The sequence below is a fragment of the Meriones unguiculatus genome, chromosome 18 (genome assembly GCF_030254825.1).
Source record: "Meriones unguiculatus strain TT.TT164.6M chromosome 18, Bangor_MerUng_6.1, whole genome shotgun sequence".
Classification (NCBI taxonomy): Eukaryota; Metazoa; Chordata; class Mammalia; order Rodentia; family Muridae; genus Meriones; species Meriones unguiculatus.
In genome coordinates this window covers 66,699,312-66,719,096 of record NC_083365.1, presented here as the reverse complement: position 1 = coordinate 66,719,096, position 19,785 = coordinate 66,699,312, and the positions used below count along the sequence as shown (strand labels likewise).

General features: G+C 45.4%; 1 protein-coding gene across 4 annotated transcripts in view; it reads left to right on the top strand.

The window, feature by feature from the left end:
* Positions 1-19,785, top strand: part of Cfap221 (cilia and flagella associated protein 221) — a 69,557-nt gene that overhangs the window by 19,622 nt on the left and 30,150 nt on the right. For all 4 annotated transcript variants that reach the window (XM_060371681.1, XM_021661723.2, XM_060371680.1 and 1 more), the window contains exon 9: positions 15,008-15,111. In XM_060371681.1, the coding sequence (XP_060227664.1) occupies positions 15,008-15,111 (104 nt within the window). The remainder of the gene's footprint in view (positions 1-15,007; positions 15,112-19,785) is intronic.

Below are 19,785 nucleotides of genomic sequence, written 5' to 3'. Positions count from 1 at the left end.
CTCCTTTTTGTCAAGCACAGGACTCCAGACCATGGGTAGCGCTGTACACATTCTGGGTGGAACATCCCTCCTAGTTAACCCAGTCTTGAAACTCTCTCACAGCCGTGCCCAGAAGCTGGTCTTCTACTTGGGATTCTAGATCCTGCCAGGTTGGCAATGAGCATTGACCATCACTGCGCCCTTTAACAAATCTGTGCACCCTGCCTACCCTGCAAACCTACTGGGCGTCAGGCACAGAGACTAAAGCGGAAGAGTAATGGAGGATTCTCAAGCCAGGCTTTCACAGGGCCAGTGTCTTACGCCTCTTTTCTGTTTTTATGTGGATTCTTGGATCAAAGTCAGGTCCTCATGCTAGGAGGGAAAGCACTTTAACAACTGAGCCATCTTCCGAGTGCCATGTATGTGTTTTCTTAAGATGTCTCAGTAAGACAACCATTTCTTCTACCAGAGGAGAACCACTCTACATTTATGAAGTCGTGGAAAAGCAATGGAAAGACATAAATCCACAAAAGGCAGGATTCTGGTTTTATTCTGTTGCTGAATCAAATACTCTGATCAAAATCACCAAAGAGGGGAAAGGTTTATAATGGCTTAGGACTCCAGGTCATAACTCATCCCTGAAGGAAGTCAAGGCAGGAACTTGAAGGCAGAGCTGTTTGCTGCTCCATACAGCATGACCTCCAGATAAGACCCTCACCTCACAGCCAAGAGCTGCAGCAGGAGCCATGAGGGATGCTGGGTGCTAGCTGGCCCTAAGGCTGGCTTTCAGCTCAAAGGCTTTCTCATACAGTTCAGGATCATCTGCCTAGGCATGGTGCCACCTACTGTGGGCTGGGCCCTCCTATATCTGTTAACAATTAAAACAGTCCCCCAGAAACACGCTGGTAGGCCCACCTGAGCCAGACAGTTACTCCATTGAGGCTTCTCCTCTCAGAAGACCCTAGGCTGTGCCAAGCTGACAGCCGCAGCCAACCAGGGCAGGTAGACTCGAAGGAGTCTGTCTTCCCCTTTGCACATAAAGGATTTTGGACCGAATTTTCAGAGTTGAGGGTTTGTGTTGGGGTCACTCACGTGGCTTTTTTACTGTGGGGTGTTCTTGAGTGGAACAACTGTGGTCTGACCGAGGCCTCTCTGAAGCCTGGACAGCATCTCCATCCATCTTCCTCTGGGTCGCACAATGGACTTGTTCACATTCATCATCTACATATTTTGTATGGCTGGATCTGACCGTTGTTAAGTTTTCCTTCCTGAGACAAAATGCCATGAGAATACTTGCCAGCTAGCCATAAACAACTTTGGTGGCTTAAGATCTGCTAAAATGCACACTGACAGGCTCTGTAAATAAAAAAGTTGCATTCCTGTGTCTGTCCAACATCCCTAAGTCAAACAGTGTCGCTGTGCCCAGAGGCCTTGAAGTTCTGTATTCCTCGGCAGGCTTACTTTGCAGTTTGCAACCAGATGAACTCAACTCTGCTGGCCTGTGAAATACGGTGATCGTGGGATTGGGTGAGTGGCTCAGTGAGTCAGTGTTTGCTGCACAAGCATGAGGGCCTCAATTTAGATCTCAGTACCACATAAAAAGCTAGGTGTGTGCCATGGCCCTGGCACCAGGAAACTGTAGATAGGAGGCTCTCTGGAGCATACTGGACAGCCAGTCAGCCAAATCAGTGAGTTCCAGGCTCAGTAAGAGACTGTCTCCAAAAAATAAGGTGGAACAGTAGAGGAGACACCAATGTAGCCCTCTGGGCTCCATACACATGTGTGCACACACACACGCACACACACATCCACATCCATATACATACAAACACATACATCCGAATACATAAACATACATAAACTTCCCACACAGGAAGCTGGATAATCACTAGCTATGCCCTAGAGTATCGTCAGTGCAATGCAATCTTATTCTTTCTATGTACCAAGATAAATAAGATGCTCGCATTAGATCTGGAAATTCCGTTCCACTCTCCTGGCTCTGAAAAGCTTGTGTTAACTGGTCTCTCTATAGTTTTGCAGCACCGTCTTTCTGGCTGTGTGTTATGATATGCACCTGCAAGCTCAGCACTAAGTGGGTAGAGGCAGGAAGAGGAAAGTTTAAGGCCATCTTCAGCTGTATAGTGAATTGAAGGCCAGCCTGGGCTACACCAGACCCTGTCTCAAAAAATAAAACAAATGTCTTTCTGGCACCACAAAGCTAGCTGAAGCCACTGACTGTGTTCTCCTGTCATTTCATCTTCCTTGCACCAAGTAACCGCTGATGACCAACCAACTAGTGAGCTATAGATAACTTGCGATGGTTCCTCTTCATTGTCGACCTGACAGGACTTAGACTAACTATAGAAACAGAACTCTGGGCATGTCTGTTGAGTTAACTGAGGAAGAGCCACCCGGAATGTGTGCAGCACAAAGAAGAAGGGGACCAGAGCACCAGTGTCCCATCTGTGGATGCCACGTGACCAGCCACCTCAAGCTTCTGCCACCATGCCTGCCCTGACATGATGGTCTGTCTCCTCAAAGCAAGAGCCAGAGCTAACCATTTCTTAAGTTGCTGTTGTCACAATGAAAAATGTAACTAATACAGGTGTTGAACTTCATGGCTCACTAGGTGTGGGAATGGCAATGTCAGAATGTGTTGTCTGCCCCTGGCTTTTAGAGCGGCTGCACGGGAATAGTGTGTCCTCCAGCCAGTGCTGACAGAAAAGACTGATAACTCAGACAACAGCCAAGCCCAGCTTGCTCTTCGGCGACTCAGCCCTTCGGGGAGGCTCTGAAAACCAGCTGCAGCAGGTCGCAGCAAACACATCAGAAGAAGGCTACAAACCCATCTTCATGAAGAGCTTCGATTGTCAGGAGAAAGATTATTTTTCATACTAAGGACTGTTTATGTGTCTCAGACTCAAGGTAAAGTTTAAAAAGCATCAGTATTTTATTAAAGTGTCCCCACGTTGGCAAGGATAACAGCACATTCAAAAGACCAAAGAAAAGAAGGAGTTCTGAATATACAGCTCTCCAGAAAGATGCCAGCATAGAGAGAAGGCAAAAATGGCTGGCATACTGATTTGGCACAACACGATGGTTTTTTTATATATACAAAATGAACAATAACAATGTGTTTCTTATGTCAATCATGATGACTTTACCTTGGGGAAATGATCCTTTATTTCAGATTCTATCTGGGCCTCTGGGACAGCAGTTAGTTTACATCTCAAAATCAGTATTTTGATGAAAGAAATTATCATGGCCTGAAGAGGTGGTTTACTTGTAATCCGCTTGCCTCACAGGGAATGAGGACCTGAGCCACTCCCTAGGAGCCGCCTATAAAAGCTGGTTTGGGTTCTGGTGGTTTGTATGCTTGAATGCTTGGTCCCCAGATACTGGATCTGTTTGGGAAGGATTAGGAGGTGTGGCCTTGTTGGAGGTAGGTTACTGGGGATGAGCTTTGAGGTTTCGGAAGACTGTTACCATTCCCAGTGTGCCCCTCTGTGCCTCCTGCACATGCACCAGGATGTGCATTCTCAGTTTGTGCCAACATGCCTTTTCTTCACCATCATGAACTCTAAGCCTCAGAAGCCACACGCCTAATTAAGTACTTTCTTTTACAAGTTATTTTGGTCATGGTGTTTTGTCACAGAAATAGAAAAGAAACAAATACAGTTGTGTGCATTTGTAATCTCAGAGCTGTGCAGGCAGAGAAACGGAAGGATCTCTGGGGCTCACTGGTCAACCAGCTTGAATAGGTTTGATCCCCATAGATTTATGTGTTTGAACGCTTGGCCATAGAGAGTGGCACTATTAGGAGGTGTGGCCTTGTTGAAGAGGTGTGGCTTTGTTGGAGGAAGTGTGTGTGTGGTGAGGTTTCCCATGCTCAAGCCCCACCCAGTGTGGAATCAGAGCCTCCTCCTGGTTGCCTTTGATCGAGATGTAGAAAGGTCTTGTCTCCTCCAGCATCATGTCTACCTGTATGCTGCTAGGCTTCCTGCCTTGATGATAATGGACGAAAGCTCTGAAACTGTAATCCAGTACCCAATTAAATGTTTTCTTTTATAAGAGTTGCCTTGATCATGGTGTCTCTTCACAGCAATAGAACAGTGACTAAGAGAGAGCCTAACCTACTTGGTAAGCTCCAGGCCAGTGAGAGACCCAGTCTCAACAAAAAGAAAGAGAAAAAGAAAGAAAGAAAAAGGGTGAGGAGCAATATTCAAGGTTGACCTCTAGCTGCTACACAGGTGCGCACCTACTCACTGTCTCTCTCTCTCTCTCTCCTTCTCTCTCTCTCTGTCATTTGTCAAGCACCTGTGGTTTTGTTAGCTGAACAATTCTCCCCTCCTCTGCAGTTAGAATTTCTTTGGTTTAAGACACTTTGACTGTATGCGTATCAATCTAGTTGTCCATCTCTGTCCAGTCTCCTTTTCTGAATCTTAGTGAGAAAGAAAACCATTGCCACTCTAAACCCTCAGGATCTCCCTGCCCCTTCACTCAGCAGACGTGGGTGCCAACCTCAGAGAGCCGACCACGGGGACTTCTACCTGAGGACCTGAGTTAACATTCTTTTTGTCTTTCTCCAAAGTTCTGGACATAACGATCCTGGAGAAAGCAAAGGAAACCTAGCTTTAAAACTCCAACACTTGGGAATGATGGAGGGGGCTATGGCTGGGATACAAAGTAAATAACCTGTGATTAATATAAAAAATAAATAAATAAAAATTATAAAAAAATTAAATTAAATTTAAAAAAACTCTCTCTTTTCCCATACACATTGTGAATGCTGTTCAGTCACTTTGCATGATGGGTAAAATGGCCTAAATTTATGATATGTTCCAAAACCAAATGAATGTGTGCATCAGGGGCTGTTGGCGTTAGAACACTTTTCAAGCTAGGTTCATCCAGTCTATAAACTTTTGGAATGATTCATTTGTTCAGTATTTATGCTTCAACAGCCCAGCTAGTGTCACATACCAAGTCTTGATGACCTTTATCATTAGAGAAGATATCACAAAGACTAGAGAGATGGCTCAGCCCGTAAAGTACTTGCTGTGAAACATGGCGACCTGAGTTCAGATCCCTAGAACCTATGTCAAAATGCTAGGTATGGTAGCACCTACGCTTGGGATCCCAGCACCAGGAAAGTAGAGACAGGGGGTCCTTAGGGCTTGCACACACACACACACGCACACACACTGACACAGTATTCATGGATAAATTGCTAGGCCTAATATTTAAGAACATGGCATAAAGAATATCAGTGTCTACCCAAAGCACGTTCCTTCCTGGAGCAAAGGGAAGCGTGCATGGTTTCCAGTGCTTGAGCGACAGTGCCTGGACCTTCAGAGTGGTGTCCGGATGCTCTTCCCTCCCTGCTTCATATGTCTGCTATTTCCACACTAACGTTACTCTAGCAGCCAGTTGGTCAGTGTGGCTGCAACATCCCAGATCAGTATTACTGCACACAGGACATGTGATACGTGCGCACAGCTCGAATGAATGCACACCAGGCATACAAACACACAGGCGTGCATTCAATGTGCTTTTTAGAATATGATATCTGAGTGCTTATCAAATAGTCAGGATGAAGGAGTAGCTGCTAGCTCCCAGAACTGTGACTTAAATTCCTTCCTTTCTTCCTTCTGTCCTTTCTTTCTTTGTCACATTGTAGCCCAGGCTAGCTTCAGACTCCCTGAGGACACAGATGTGTGCCACCACCGAGCCTGGTTTGTGTGGTGCTAAGAATGGAACCTAGGGTTTCCTGTGTGCTGGGAAGCATCCTGTCAGGAAAGCTACATCCAGCCACAGCTGTAGCTTCGTGAACATCTGTCTTCTATTATTTATGGCCCCAGTTTCTTAGCCACATTCTTACAAACAGCTGTTTCAAAACCAGAGGTATTTTCGTTTCCCTTGTTCTACTTTAAAAGGGAAAGAAATTTGGCTCCTTTGCCAAAAATCAGGTGTGTATAGGTGTTTGGGCTTATTTCTGGGTCTTTGATTTGATTCCATTGATCGACCAGCCTATTTCTCTGCCAATACCATGCAGTTTTTATTACTATTGCTATGGAGTATAGCTTGAGGTCAGGTATGGAGATACCTCCAGAAGATCTTTTATTGTAGAGAATTGTTTTAGCTATTGTTTAGCTATTCTGTTTTCCATATGACGTTTAGAATTGTTCTTTTAAAGTCTGTGAAAATTTGTGTTCGTATTTTGATGGGGATTGCATTGAATCTGTAGTTTTCCATGGGTAAGATGGCTGTTTTCACTATGTTAATCCATGAGCATGGGGGATCTTTCCATCTTCTGGTATCTTCTTCACTTTCTTTCTTCAGAGATCTGACATTCTTGTCGTACAGGTTTTTTACTTCCTTGGTTAGTTACCCTAGATACTTTATATTATTTGTGGCTATTGTGAAGGGTGTGGTTCCCCTAATTTCTTTCTCAGCCCATTTGTCATTTGTGTACAGGAGGCCTACTGATTTTTTTAAAATTAATCTTGTATCCAGCCACTTTGCTAAAGAAGTTTATCAGCTGCAGGAGTTCTCTGGTAGAATTTTTGGGGGTCACTCATGTACACTATCATATCATCTGCGAATAGCAATACTTTTCCTTCTTCCTTTCCAATTTGTATCCCCTTGATCTCCTTTAGTTGTCTTATTGCTCTAGCTAGAACTTCTAGTACTATATTGAAGAGCTGTAGAGAAAGTGGACAGCCTTGAAGAGAGCACCAGTTGGTTATCAATACCAAATGGTCAACCCTGAAAACACACATACAAGTAATATTATACAGACTTAACAGGTTATATTTATATATTTATGAATACACACACAACCACACGTGTTACAGAGACCATGAATTTGAAAGAGAGTTGGGGAGGGACATGGAAGGTTTGGAGAGAGAGGACAAGGAAAAACTGATGTAATTATGATTCAAAAGAGAATCTATATTTTACATACATAAAAGAAATACTTATTTTTCATTCCAACAAAGAATAAGTCTTTTGATAGCGACAAGGACAAGCAGACTGACAGCAGGGTGCCCTGCTTATGGCAGTCAAATGCTATTAAGGCTCTTTGGCTGGGAGGAACTGTGGTTTTAATCCAGTCAGCATGTGGTCGCTTCCAAGCTAGTCAAAAGGAAGCTGCTCTTCACAGCTTTTAGTGAAGTTCGTAGCTTCCCCCAGTGAGTGCTCTGTTTTTCTTCATACGAAAAAGCCAACACCCTGCAGGAGGCCTTTCATCTTCATCTTCCTTCCATCCAGCTGAGCCCTCATCCCTGCCCCATCCTCCCTCTAGCAAACCCTCTCCTCTAGGCCTGTAAAGAACTGTTTGCCACCAAATGCACAATTTCAAATGTATTAAGAACTTTGTGTTGCGTGAATTTAGCAGTTAGGTGTTCGTGTGTATGTTCAGGCAACTATAGTTTATGATCTATACTGGTCGGTGGGAGGGTTGCCGATAAACGTTTATACCTGTGTAAGGAGGTCCTTCCTCAGTAGCTAGCCACCTTGCTTTTGAGATAGGTTCTGTCACCATGGTTCCACAAGGCCGGTTGACCAGCAAGCCTCAGGGGTCCGCCTGTTTCTGCCTTTTCAGCACCATGATTAAAAATGCAAACCACCACACCCAACTCTTTACCTGGGTGTGGGATCCGAACTGGTCTCTATGCTTGCAAAGTAGTTTGTAAAGGAACACCTACTGTAAGATTCTAGTCAAAGGAACTACAGTCGTCACGTTCTTGGGGACGGATGTAAACATGGCTACCAGTGGCTGGGGAGGGAGACATGGAGACGTGTGTAGCAGGGGTGGGGTTTAAACAGTCCTGTAGGTTGCTGAAGGAAGCACAGCAGTGTGGTGTACTGAATGCCGCAGAGTGGCATGTTTAAATTTTTAAATAGGAAATGTTAGCATAGTTTTTTGGATTTGGTGCTGGGATTAGAATCCAGAACGTCACACATGCTAGGCAGGTACTCCAACCACTGAGCTTCCACCCCACATCTGAAGGTGCTTGTGGGGTGTGAATAAGCTGTATGTTGTTCCTACAGATAACTGATGTCATGTCACTTCTGCCTACTTTGTGGCTTATGTGGCGAGCACGTGTGTGTGTGTGTGTGTGTGTGTGTGTGTGTGTGTGTGTGTGCAGGTGTGTTCATGTTTGTGTCCATGTACTCATGTGTGCTGAAGGTTGGTGCTGAGAGGTCCTTCTCTCCCACACCCTTATTCCTTTAGACAATGTTCCTCTGAACCTGAAGCTTGCTGTGACCCCAGACAAGCCCTGTGACCCTCCTGTCTCCCCTCTCCCAGAGCTGGCACACCCGGTCACACCTGCTTCTACATGGGTCCTGGGAATCAAGTCCTCATGCTTGCACAGCAGGACTTTATACACGGAGCCATCTCCCTAGGACCTGGTCCCTTCTTTTTCTAAGTTCAGTTCTGTTCCAATACCCAGAAAAAAAAAAAAAAAAAAAAAAACTCTTCTATCAAGTCTGGAGAGGTGAATTCACTGAATGCAGGCTATTCTCTGGCATCTTAAACTTCTGCTCATAATTGCACATGTGGGCTGTAAAAACTTTGGAAACAGTGAAAGTCTTCCAAATGAAGACCAAAAATGAATCAAAATCAAATGTGTCATGAGGCTCGGTGTTAGGAAATGTTTCTTGGGCTGCTCTTGCCTCTGTTGCAAGCAGATAGTGTGTGCTCACTAAAGCCTCTGAACACAAAACGTGTCACACAACACAACAATTCTGCTGAGTTCAGAGACTCTTGTGTTTATGGGTGGCACGTGAAAAGCTTTTTGTTGTAGCAGAACATAGTGGAGCCCATCATAGGGGAATTGTACTGCACTTTATTGCTGCTTTGTTTACTATTAAAAGAACTGGGATCTGCCAGCTTGTCCATCAACAGGTGAATGGATAGTGAAATTTTGGCATATACATGTAAAGTGAAATGCTATTCACCTCTAAAAATGAATTTTAAATGTTGCAGGAAAATGGATAGGCTTAGATGTATAATATTAAGCAAGATCACATAATCTCAGAAAAAAAAATATATCCACGTTCTCTCTCAGGTGGAATCTAGTCAGTAATATATGTACATATGAGAGCAATCGTGCTTGTGGATAAAGTATAACATAAAAAGAGGCCAAGAAAAGCTCGATGTAAGGGGATGAAGGTAGGCTGAATGAAGGAGATAGATCCAAGTTATGAAAGATAATGTAAAGCTAATATCTCTCTAGTTCTAATTCTGTCATGGAATTTTTGGTCTTGGTGCTAATTCTAACTGTGGAAGTTCATTGGGTTGTGTAGACTTTGGGTGTGCTTAATCTTGGTGTGTGATGTTTTTATTTATTTGCAAATTCTTCTGCAATATTTATAAAATTTTTTAAAAAACAGTCATTTCATTATAGAAAATGGACTTTTAATATTAAATGTTAACACTAATGTTTTAATGTTTTTCTAATGTAAGCATATAAAGTGTGAAATCACTATCTTTGACTTTAACAGCATCTCTGATAGTTCTGGGCCCAGCATGACCTGGTCTTTGTGAAGGCTCCCTTGTGGGATTCCACTTAGAAGGACATTAATCCTGCATGTCCAAGGTCCAGTTCCCATGATGGAGATGGGATTTGTAACTAGATTTACATAAGGTCATATGAGTGAGCCCCCAATTCTAGCTCTCTCTCTCCATCTATCTCTGTATGTGTGCCTCTGTGTGTGTATGCATTTGTGAGTGTGCATTTTCATTATGCTCAGTTTTTTATTATGGGTTGTGGGGTTCTAACTCAGGTTCTCACACTTGCAAGGCAACTACTTGGCCAGCTCCATCTCCCCAGGCCTTTCCCTACAGTTTTATGAAACATAATAACTAACAGTTAAGTTGTCCTGACTGCTGGGTCCAGCCATTGCGGAATAGCACACATTTGTCATGCTTATTGTCCCTCGCCCTTGTTCTCTGGCAAAGGAGCCAAATCCTATTATGGTAAATAGGTCTGTTGGTGACACTCTCCAGACACTGAGAGTTTTAAACAGTTTATTTGATTATAAGTCATCTTCAATAAGTTCACTCTAAAAAAAAAAAAAAATCAGAGATGGGATGAGAGAAATTTGAATTTATTCTCTCTCCCTTCCTCTCTTTTCTTTCCATCCTCCCCTTTCTCTTCCTTACTCACTCCTTGCTTTCCTCCTTCTTATCCTTCCTTCCTTAGGACACGCCATCATGTAGCTATCATGTAGGGTTGATATCAGACTCAGTGAATAACTGAGAATGACCTTGATCCTCCTACCTGGTGCTCCTGGATGCTAGGGTTGCTGGGGATGGAGCCCAGGACCTCATATATGCTAGGCAGGCACTCTACCAACTGAGCCACACCCCATCCCTCCCCTCCCATATTTACTTTCTACAAGGTAGACTTGTATTCTCTTCTGCACATAATACAAAGGCTTAGTATTTAAAAAAAAATTTATGTTGTATTTTATGTAAAAGCAAGAAGTGATCTTCTAAAGTATTCAATGGTATTTTATATGCAGTCCTAACAGAATTGATGAAATGATTATGTAATAAAGTACAGAGAATAAAAGTTAAGATTACCTCCCAGAGCACTAACTTTCTGTTTTAATTACCTGATTCTTGTAAGTTATAGAACTCTGACTCAAGGTCCTATTTGCTTCTGAGGAATAACGAGAATGAGGTCATTTTCTTCACTGTAGGTCAGTTTTAATGTATTTATCAGTAGGTATTTAGCTTAGGTGTGTGTGTGTGTACAGAGGCCAGGGAGAATATCAAGTTTCCTGCTCTACCATTTTCCACCTTACTCCCTTGAGTCAGGGTCTCTCCCTGATCCCCTGGAGCTAGGCTGGCAGCCAGCAACAAGGCCCCTCCCCACCGCATCCTTTAACCACTTTCCCCGCCACCAGCCTAGAGTTAAAGGTACCCTGAAGTGTCATCCAACTTTTTAGGTGGGTGCTGGGTATTTGAACTCAAAACACTCTTACCAGGCTAAACATGTCTCCAGTGCCGAGACATGTTTATTTGTTTATTTAATATGCTGCCTCAAAAAGTTTCCCAGGCTGGCTTTGAACTTCTGCTCCTCCTGCATCTGCCTGCCAAGTACTAAGATTACAGATTTGCACCACCACTCTCAGCAAACACTGATTCCAACTTCAGTCTTCTTTTTTCTAGTTCTGAGCTTGAACCCAGGACCTCACATATGATAATCGTCTCAGTTCCTTTTCCTGTTGCTGTGGTAAAACACCCTAACAAAAGCACCTTAAGGGAGATAGAGCCGAGGTGGCTCACAGTTCCAAGTCCACTAGTGCTCAGCTTGCTTTCTCCACGATTGTTTGTTTTATACTCTTAGATGGCTCAGATTCTTACTCTCTGAAGAGAACCTTCTTACACCTCCCTTTCTTAATTAACATAATCAAGATAATTCTACACAGCTGGAGGCATCGCTGTGCATGCCTTTAATCCTAGCACTCTGGAGGCAAAGGCAGGAATAGCTCTGTGAGTTCAAGGCCAGCCTCTCAGGTGATTCTAGACTGAGCCAGATTGTCAGTTAACACTAGCAGTCATATAGGCGTGGAGAGAAGGCTCTTTGGTTAAGGGTTCATACAGCAGAAATCCAAGTTCATTTTCCAGCACCCACATGTGGCAGTTGACAACCATCTGTAACTCCAGCTCCATGGGATCTCACAGAGCCCTGCACTCATGTAAACATCAACACAGACACACAGACACACACACACACACACACTCATAATTTAGAAGTGAAATAAGTGGTTGGAGAGATAGCTCAGAGGTTAAAAGCATTTGCTGCTCTTCCAGAAGAGTGGGGTTCAGTTCCCAGCATCCATATGGTGCACATACATACATGCAGGGATTTAACACATGCACAAACAATAAAAATAAATAAATGTTAAGACTTTTAAAAATCCAACAACCAGCCAATCGTCCTGATAAGCGAGCGCTTGTTAATGAGCTGCAGGCTAGCCCCACCATCCACACTGCCTTGATTCTGATAAAGAAACAGCTGAAACTGGAGTGCAGCCCCCCCCCCCAAGCCCGGGTGACTTGCCTCAGTCTGGTGCTCTCTGAATCATGGTGCTCAGAATTTCGTTCCCCTAAGGAACTGTTTATTTTTCCAGGCTGGCAAGAGCATCAGGAACTTGGCTTCTGCTAATCATCACTAAACAAATACCTCAACACCTTTTCTGAGAATTATCAGAGCTTAGGAGTTCATCGAAAAGGGGCCATTTATCACCAGTAGGAAGGACCCCAAGAGAGTTTGGGGGGAAGTGTTTCAGTTCAAAGACATTCAGCCAAGTGGCATTTATCAGAAGAGCCTTGAACAGGACTGAGGGCCTCGCTGGGACAGCTTTGAGCTGACCCCTGTGGGGGCTGACTGTGAGTCATAGTTCCCTGCCTTACCCCCACAGACCACCTGTGGATAGCAATGAGCCATCACCAACACCCATCGACAAAGGATGTTAGTTCAGGCTGACCAGTTGGGGCGGAGTGGCCAACACCCAGCAGAGTGTCTGCTCAGCTGATCTGCCTTGTGTTTTAGATAAGATGGGGAACAGTCGGGGCAAGAAGGCCTTAGACAGCCTTATCTAGTCAGTACTTTTCTAGATGCTGTGACCAAAACAAAACAAAACAAAAAACAAACAAAAACAAAAACAAAAAAAACTTTTTAAAAAAAAAACTGATAAAAAGAAACGTGGAAATGGTTTGTTTTGGCTCACAGTTCTAGGGCGCAGTTCTTCATGGTGGGAAGGCAGGAGCAGGAGGCAGCTTCTGACAAGGCACCCATGCTCAGGAAGCAGAGAGAGGGATGCCATGCTCAGCTGTCCTTCTCTCTATTGAGTCCACTCCTGGACTCCTGAAAGGGGTGTCTTCCCTCCCCAGTTAACCCAGTCCTCACAGGCATGCCAGAAGTCTGCTCATAGTGATATCACTAAATACGTAGAACTTTTAAACAGAGGGTACTCGGTACTGGTCACCCCTGCAAAAGAGGGAACAGAGATAAATAAGGACTGTCAACCGGTAATGTTTTATTTCTTTGGAAATAGTTTATAGAGCATAGTGATGAATAAATAAATCTTAAAAATATTTACATTTGGGGTCACGAGAGCAGGAGAGCTAGCCCTGCCCCCCCCCCACCTGCTGCAGCCCAGGGCACAAGCACAGGAGAGCTGGCCTCGCCTTCTGTATGCTGGGCCATGGCAGAGAGAAAAGGATACTCTCCTCCCTTCCCTCGCCCTTCACCATCTGTGGCAGATGGGAGAGCTGGCCCCCAGGTTATGAGAGTGGGAGAACCAGCCATGTCCCTCACCGGCTGGGACACTCGGGAGGGCGGCCCTGCACTTCACCTGTGCACCAGACAAGAGCTGGCATTGGATATAGGGCTTGCAGGCGAGCCAGCCCCAAGGGCGCGAGAACGGGGAGGTGGCAGGCTGACTAGCTCAGATGCCCCTCAGGCCCAGGCCCAGGGCTTTGCATTGGCCCACCACAATATCAATCCTGTCAGTGAACTGCTGGGGTGCATGAAGGAGCTGGACCTACAGATCCAAAACGGCAGGATCTCCATGACGCAGGGAAACAACAGGATATCCGAGAGGAGTGCCAGGGAGCTTCCAGTACTGAAAGAGCAGCAGAAGCCAGAGGCCTCTTACCAGGCTGGAGAGTCATAGCAATGAACATTTGCAAGCAAAAAAAAGTGTGGACAAAAGGGTATACTTGTGGGACACACTGAGACACACTATAGCCTCCACAACAAGATTATTTTTTCTCTGTGGGGAGGAGGGCAAATACAGGAGAAGGGAGAAATGAGTGGGATTGGAGTGCATGATGTAAAATTCAGAAAGAACCAATAAAAAGCTTAAAAATACTTATATTTGAACTGTTTTACATATTTCACAGATTATTGAAAGATAATGAATTTCAAAGCCCAGTAAAAATGCTCTGGACATACTTTTAAAAGCCACACTTACAGTCTCCTAAATGGTTACTGAAAACCAAATATTTATTGAGCATTTAGTGTGTGTATGAGAGAGAGAGAGTGTCTGGGATATTGATGAGATTCCTACATACGACTCTCCCTTCCGAGGAAGCCTAGTGTCGGCAGGTAAGGCCCAGACAAGTGTGTGTTGGTGAAGTCTACACAAATGAGTAGGTCAGGTTGGTACCTGCCAATGAGGCAGACTCCTGCAAGCCAGCAGTTCCACTTACAGTGGAGTTCTCCCGAGCATGTGAACAGGGATGGAGCTCATTCGGTAGAGCGTGTGCCTACCATGGGCACAAAGCCCTGGGTTCCATCCTCAGCACCGCACAAGTAGCATTTGGTGCTGTATGCCTGTAATCCCACCACTCAAGTGGTAAGAAAAGAAGCCCAGAAACTCATTATCCTTGGTGTGATGGTTAGTTTTAAGTGTGAACATGACACAATCTGGAATTGCCAGAGAAGAGGGTCTCAGTGATGGATTGTCTAGATCACATTGGCCAGTGGATGTGTCTATGAAGGATTATATTGATTATATTAACTGATATGGAAAGGCCTGCCCACTGTGGGTGGCATCATTCCCTGGACATTGGATCCTGAACTGTGCAAGAGGGAGCAAGAGGGCTGAGCACAAGCAAGCATGCATTACTTAGTTGCTCTGCTCTTAGTTGTGGGTGTAGCTGCTTCAAGATCCTGCTCCCTCAGTTTCTCCACAGCAATGGCAACACCCTGGCACTGTGAGCTGAATAAATCCATTCCCCCATAAGTCACTTCTCTCAGGGGACGTTTGTCACAGCAACTGGAAACAGAACGCAGATGCTTAGCTACACAGCAAGTCTGATGCCAGCCTAGGCTACTTGAGAGCCTATCTCAAAACAAACGTGAGACAGAAGTGCGGGTTGGGGCCCCGTGTCACTTACTGCTGTTTGCTGTGCTTCCTGAGGTCTATCCCTTTCTAGGTTAGTTAGAAGAAAGTTAAGACAAATGGTGTGTTCCATTTCCTTCTTGTGCTTGTTTTGCAGCAAAAGCTATGTGATCCCCTTGCAGTGCAGCTGCCCCGTGGATTTCGAATTCCATATCACTTTGCTTCAGTCTCATCAGGCTTTTACAATTGAGCCAAAGTCAGGTGAGGACGGTGTGACTTCAGACAACTGATTGCCCCAGCGATCTCAGGTTAGAGGCAGGGCTTGGAATATTAGTCACTTCTCTTGTTACTGTAGCAAAAACAATGGAAGGAAAGAAGGAAGAAGGGAGGAAGGGCGGGCGGGAGGAAGGAAGAAGGGTGGGTAGGTGGGTTTGTTTTGGCTCACAGTTTGAGGGCACACAGTCCATCATGCTGGGGAGTCATGGCAGCAGGAGCTTGAGGCAGTTGGTCACGGCATCCACAGTCAGGAAGCAGAGAGAGATGGATGCCGTGCTCAGCTTACTCTCTCCTTTTTATTCTCTCCAGCTCGTGAGCCAGTGCTGTCCACACTCAGGACGGGTCTTGTTGCCTCAGTTACACATTTCTGGTTGCACTCTTATGGGCACTCCATCTCCAGTCCAGTTGACAAGAAACATTAACCAGCATGCTTGGAGAGTACACACACACACACACACACACACACACACACACACACACACACGTACTCCACACACATGAAAAGAAGGGAGGATAAACTGGGTCAAGTATAAATTGTTTCCAAACACATTTCCTCTTCCAAACAGTTTAGTGGTAACTGAACCCATGTACGTTGCCGCTTGCTTGTGTGGCCTAAAGGCTGGGAAGTTCAGTTTTCACAGCTGCTACGCACCAGTGTTCATCACAGACCCACAGATCACTGTGTCCTTGAAGCTTTGTCCCATTTTACAGATGAGGAAACTGAGCCTCAGGGAAGGTGTTCAAGCTGAGTTGCAGAGTTCCCGAGTGACCAAAGAGAACTGTGACTGGTGGAGGTCCAGTGAGCCCTGAGGCTGCTCTCTTGCCCAAGTTCTGGGTGGGTAACAGCAGAGGCCCGTGACTCACTACTGGGAGGCAGAGGGAGACCAGGTCTTCTTGCTGCTCTCCTCTACAACCCAGTGCTAGAATTTATCAACAGCCTGTCTGCAGATGACGTTTAAACCATGCAGCTGTAACTCAGCCTTACAGAAGTTAGTTTGCCCCAAGCCCCACACTCAGCAGGACCCCAAATCTTAGAAGGATAAAATGGTCCTGACAAGACTCCAAGCACAAGGCTTGGATGGCTCTGTGACAATCCATGAGAAACAATCTGTACTTCTGCAATGTTGGGAGGAGTGTTTAAAGTTTGCGCTAATATAACTGAGCTCACTTACGTGTGGAATCAAAAAGTTTGATCTCATAGCACTGAGAATGCAGCTCAGTTGGCTGAGCACTTGCCTGGCATGCAAGGAGCCCCAGGCTCCACCCTCAGCCCTGCACACCTGTAATCCCATTGCCTGAGAGATGGAGCCAAGATGGTCAGGCACCCTGTCATCTTCAGCTACATGGAAGTGAAGGCCTGGGACTGCCTCAAATGTGTGTGTGTGTATAAATATATGTATATACATTTGCCAGGTGTGCTGGTGTATGCCTTTAATCACAGCATGGGGGGTGGGCAGCGCAGATTCAGGTGAATCTCTGTGAATTCAGGGCTATCTTGGTCTAAATAAGAAGCTAGCCCCAGGACAGCCAGAACTACATAGAGAGACTGTGTCTCCAAAAAATCCCCCTCCTCCTCCTCCTCCTCCTTTTCCTCCTCCTCCTCCTCCTTCTTCTTCTTCTCTCTCTTTTTCTTTTGAGACAGGGTTTCTCTGTGTAGCCGTGGCTGTCCTGGACTCACTTTGTAGACCAGTGTGGCCTCAGACTCAGAAATCCACCTGCCTCTGCCTCCCAGAGTGCTGAGATTGCAGGTATGCGCCACCACACCGACCTAAGATTTTTTTTTTTAATTATTTCATGGAAATGGAGTCTAGACTAGTAGCTATCAAAAGCTGGGGACATGAGGTGGGATGTCAGCAGGTCACAGCCAGAGGAAGTAAGTGCACAGCAGAGTTGGACTGAGGTCAATAATGCATAGCTCAAAGTGACTCCGAGAGGGACTGCACGTGATAACCTGAGCTCCAGCACCCTCAGAAAAGCCCCGTGGAGGCGCCTGCCTACAATCCCAGCACGAGCCAAACAGTGACAGGAGAAGCCCTGGCACTTGCGGGCCAGACAACCTAGCCAATCAGAGAGCTCTGTGTTCAGTGAGAGACCCTGTCTCAAAAGTAAAGTGAGGAAGCTGCCGAGGAAGACCTTCAGGGTCAGCCTTCAACACACCTGCTCATGGCTGGGCACAGACTCGGGGGTGTGCAGGTACATGTACACAGACTCCTCTGAGAGGATTTGGGACGATTTAGTGTCACAGAGATAAGGCTTTTGGTGACAAACTGCCCTGCTTTATCCATACACAACTGTGTATGAATGGAAAAAATCACATCTATGTAATTATATGTTGGTTAAAAATGTTTTAAAGGCTGTAAACATACACCCTTTAAATATTATATGTCCAGTGTGTATGTAAATATTACTATATGTCTAATGTATAGACATATAGTATGGGACAATTTTTATAAGTTTTTCCAGTCTAGGCCTTACTGCCCTAAAAAATAATGTACTTTTATTTTCTTTTTTTAGTCCCTGCTGATGCCCATATTTTCTATTAGTTTATTTACACATCTAAATATGTCCATGTGTATGTTTACATGGCTTTATTTACATGCTTATTTATGTTCATGTTTTCTTTATATTAGTGTCACCTAGGAAATGACACAGCAGTATTTCCTGGTGCTGACCTCATTGCTGGGTGGTGTTGTCTGTTCTTTGTAATGCTTACATTGATAAACTATGACCTCTAATTTTGTTTTTATGTGTGTGCGCCACCTGTGTGTGTGGTGTTCATGGAAGGTGACAGAGAGCATTAGATGTCCCTGGAGCTAGAGTTACAGGCAGTTCTGAGCTGCCCGGTGTCGGTACTGAGAATTAAACTCAAGTGGTCACCAAGAGCAGCAAATGCTTTTCACCACTGAGCCATCTCTGCAGCCAGGGTTTCTTGGCTTTTAGTTTTTGTTGTCACCGTCATTTGTTTTTGTTTGCTATCGTTTGTCTTACTAGATAGCGCACAGCAGCCTGGACCTGGGGTCTCTGCCTTGGTCTCCTGAACCCTGTATGATGGACACATCACCCCACCCAGCTTCCGGCGCTGGGAATAACGGACCGTTGTGCTGAGGTGGCAGTCTATAGTTGATCCAAGAGTGGTAGTGCAGGCTTTACTTTTTCAATGCATTTATTTCATGTACTTGCGTATGCGCATGTACGTGTTAAGGGCGGAGGACAATTTTCTAGTTAGTTCTCTCCTTCCACCGTGTGGACCTGGGACTCAAAACCGATGGCCGGGCTTGGCAGCGTGCACCCTTACCGAGAGCCATCTCACTGCCTGTTCCACAGACACGCTTGGCTTTTGCAGGATGGCCTAGAAGTCACTACGAAGCCAAGGATAACCTTGAACTTCTTTTTAATTTTTTTTTTTTTTTTACTTTTAACTTTATTTATTTAGTTGTTCACTTTACGTCCCAATCGTAGTCCCCGTCCTCCTCTCCTCCCAGTCCTACCCCCTCCTCCCTCCCACAGCCTTCAGGAAAGACTCCTCCTCCCACCTAACCCACCCCACCACTTCAAGTCTCATTCAGACTGAGCTCATCCTCTCCCACAGTGGCCCTACCAGAGGGAAGTGATCAAAAAGCATGCAACAGAGTCCATGTCAGAAACAGCCCCCGCTCCCCTTACAAGGGAACCCACAGGAAGACCAAGTTGTCCATCGGGTATATGTGTGCAGGGTCCTAGATCCAGTCCACACATGGTCCTTGGTTGTTACTTTAGTCTCCATAGGTCCCCCTGGGCCCAGGTTAGCTGGCTCTGTTGGTCTTCTTGTGAAGCTCCTGTCTACTCTGGTCCCTCTATCCTTCCTCCAAGTCTTCCACAAGGCTCCCTGCACTCCACACAGTCTTTGGCTGTGAGACTCAGCATTTGTTTCGATTCTTTGCTGGGTGGGCTCCAACCTAGAACTTCTGATCCTGCTGCCTCTACCTCCTGAGTGCTGGCGCCACTGCAGCCGGTTTGTGTATGGCCTGTGGATCTTTGTGCAAGCTGGGCAAGCACCCTGCAGACTGAGCCACATCCCAGCCCTGAGGTAGACTTTTTCAGATGAGTTTAAATATTGAGCATACCTTTCTCGCTTATAAAACACAGGGCATCACTCCTTTGTGCCACTGTGAATTTTGCCCAAGCAGTAGCTGTCAAGACTTGGCACCTATTCTGTAACTGTCAACATCGCACAGCCTGTACCAGCCATGTCCCGGTGATGGAGCTACACTAACAGGAAAAAAAAAAAAAAAAGCGTTTACCATGGTTGCCTAGGCTATGTCTCCACAGCAGGCTTTATGTATTATGCCTGGGCTGAGAGCGCTTAAAAAAATAACTCACCCAGGTCAAGGTAAACATTAATCCTCCACCCAGAGCTTGTCCTTATGTTTTTAAGTTAATGAGCTGAAGTAAAGCAGGAGGGTACTCTTGGCCTCAAGGCCCAAAAGGTCTGCAGGTCCCACAGGGTGGATGTTCTGACCTAGTGATGGTCAATGTATTAAAGTCTCTTCTGGATTTCTACCCGGATGACACGCTATTGGCCTGCAGACCCAGTGTCACTGGTGACTCTTTCCACCTGCCCCTGTGCTCGAAATTCCACAGTGGCCATCACTTAACAATTTTGACCTCTGCCTGTGCTCA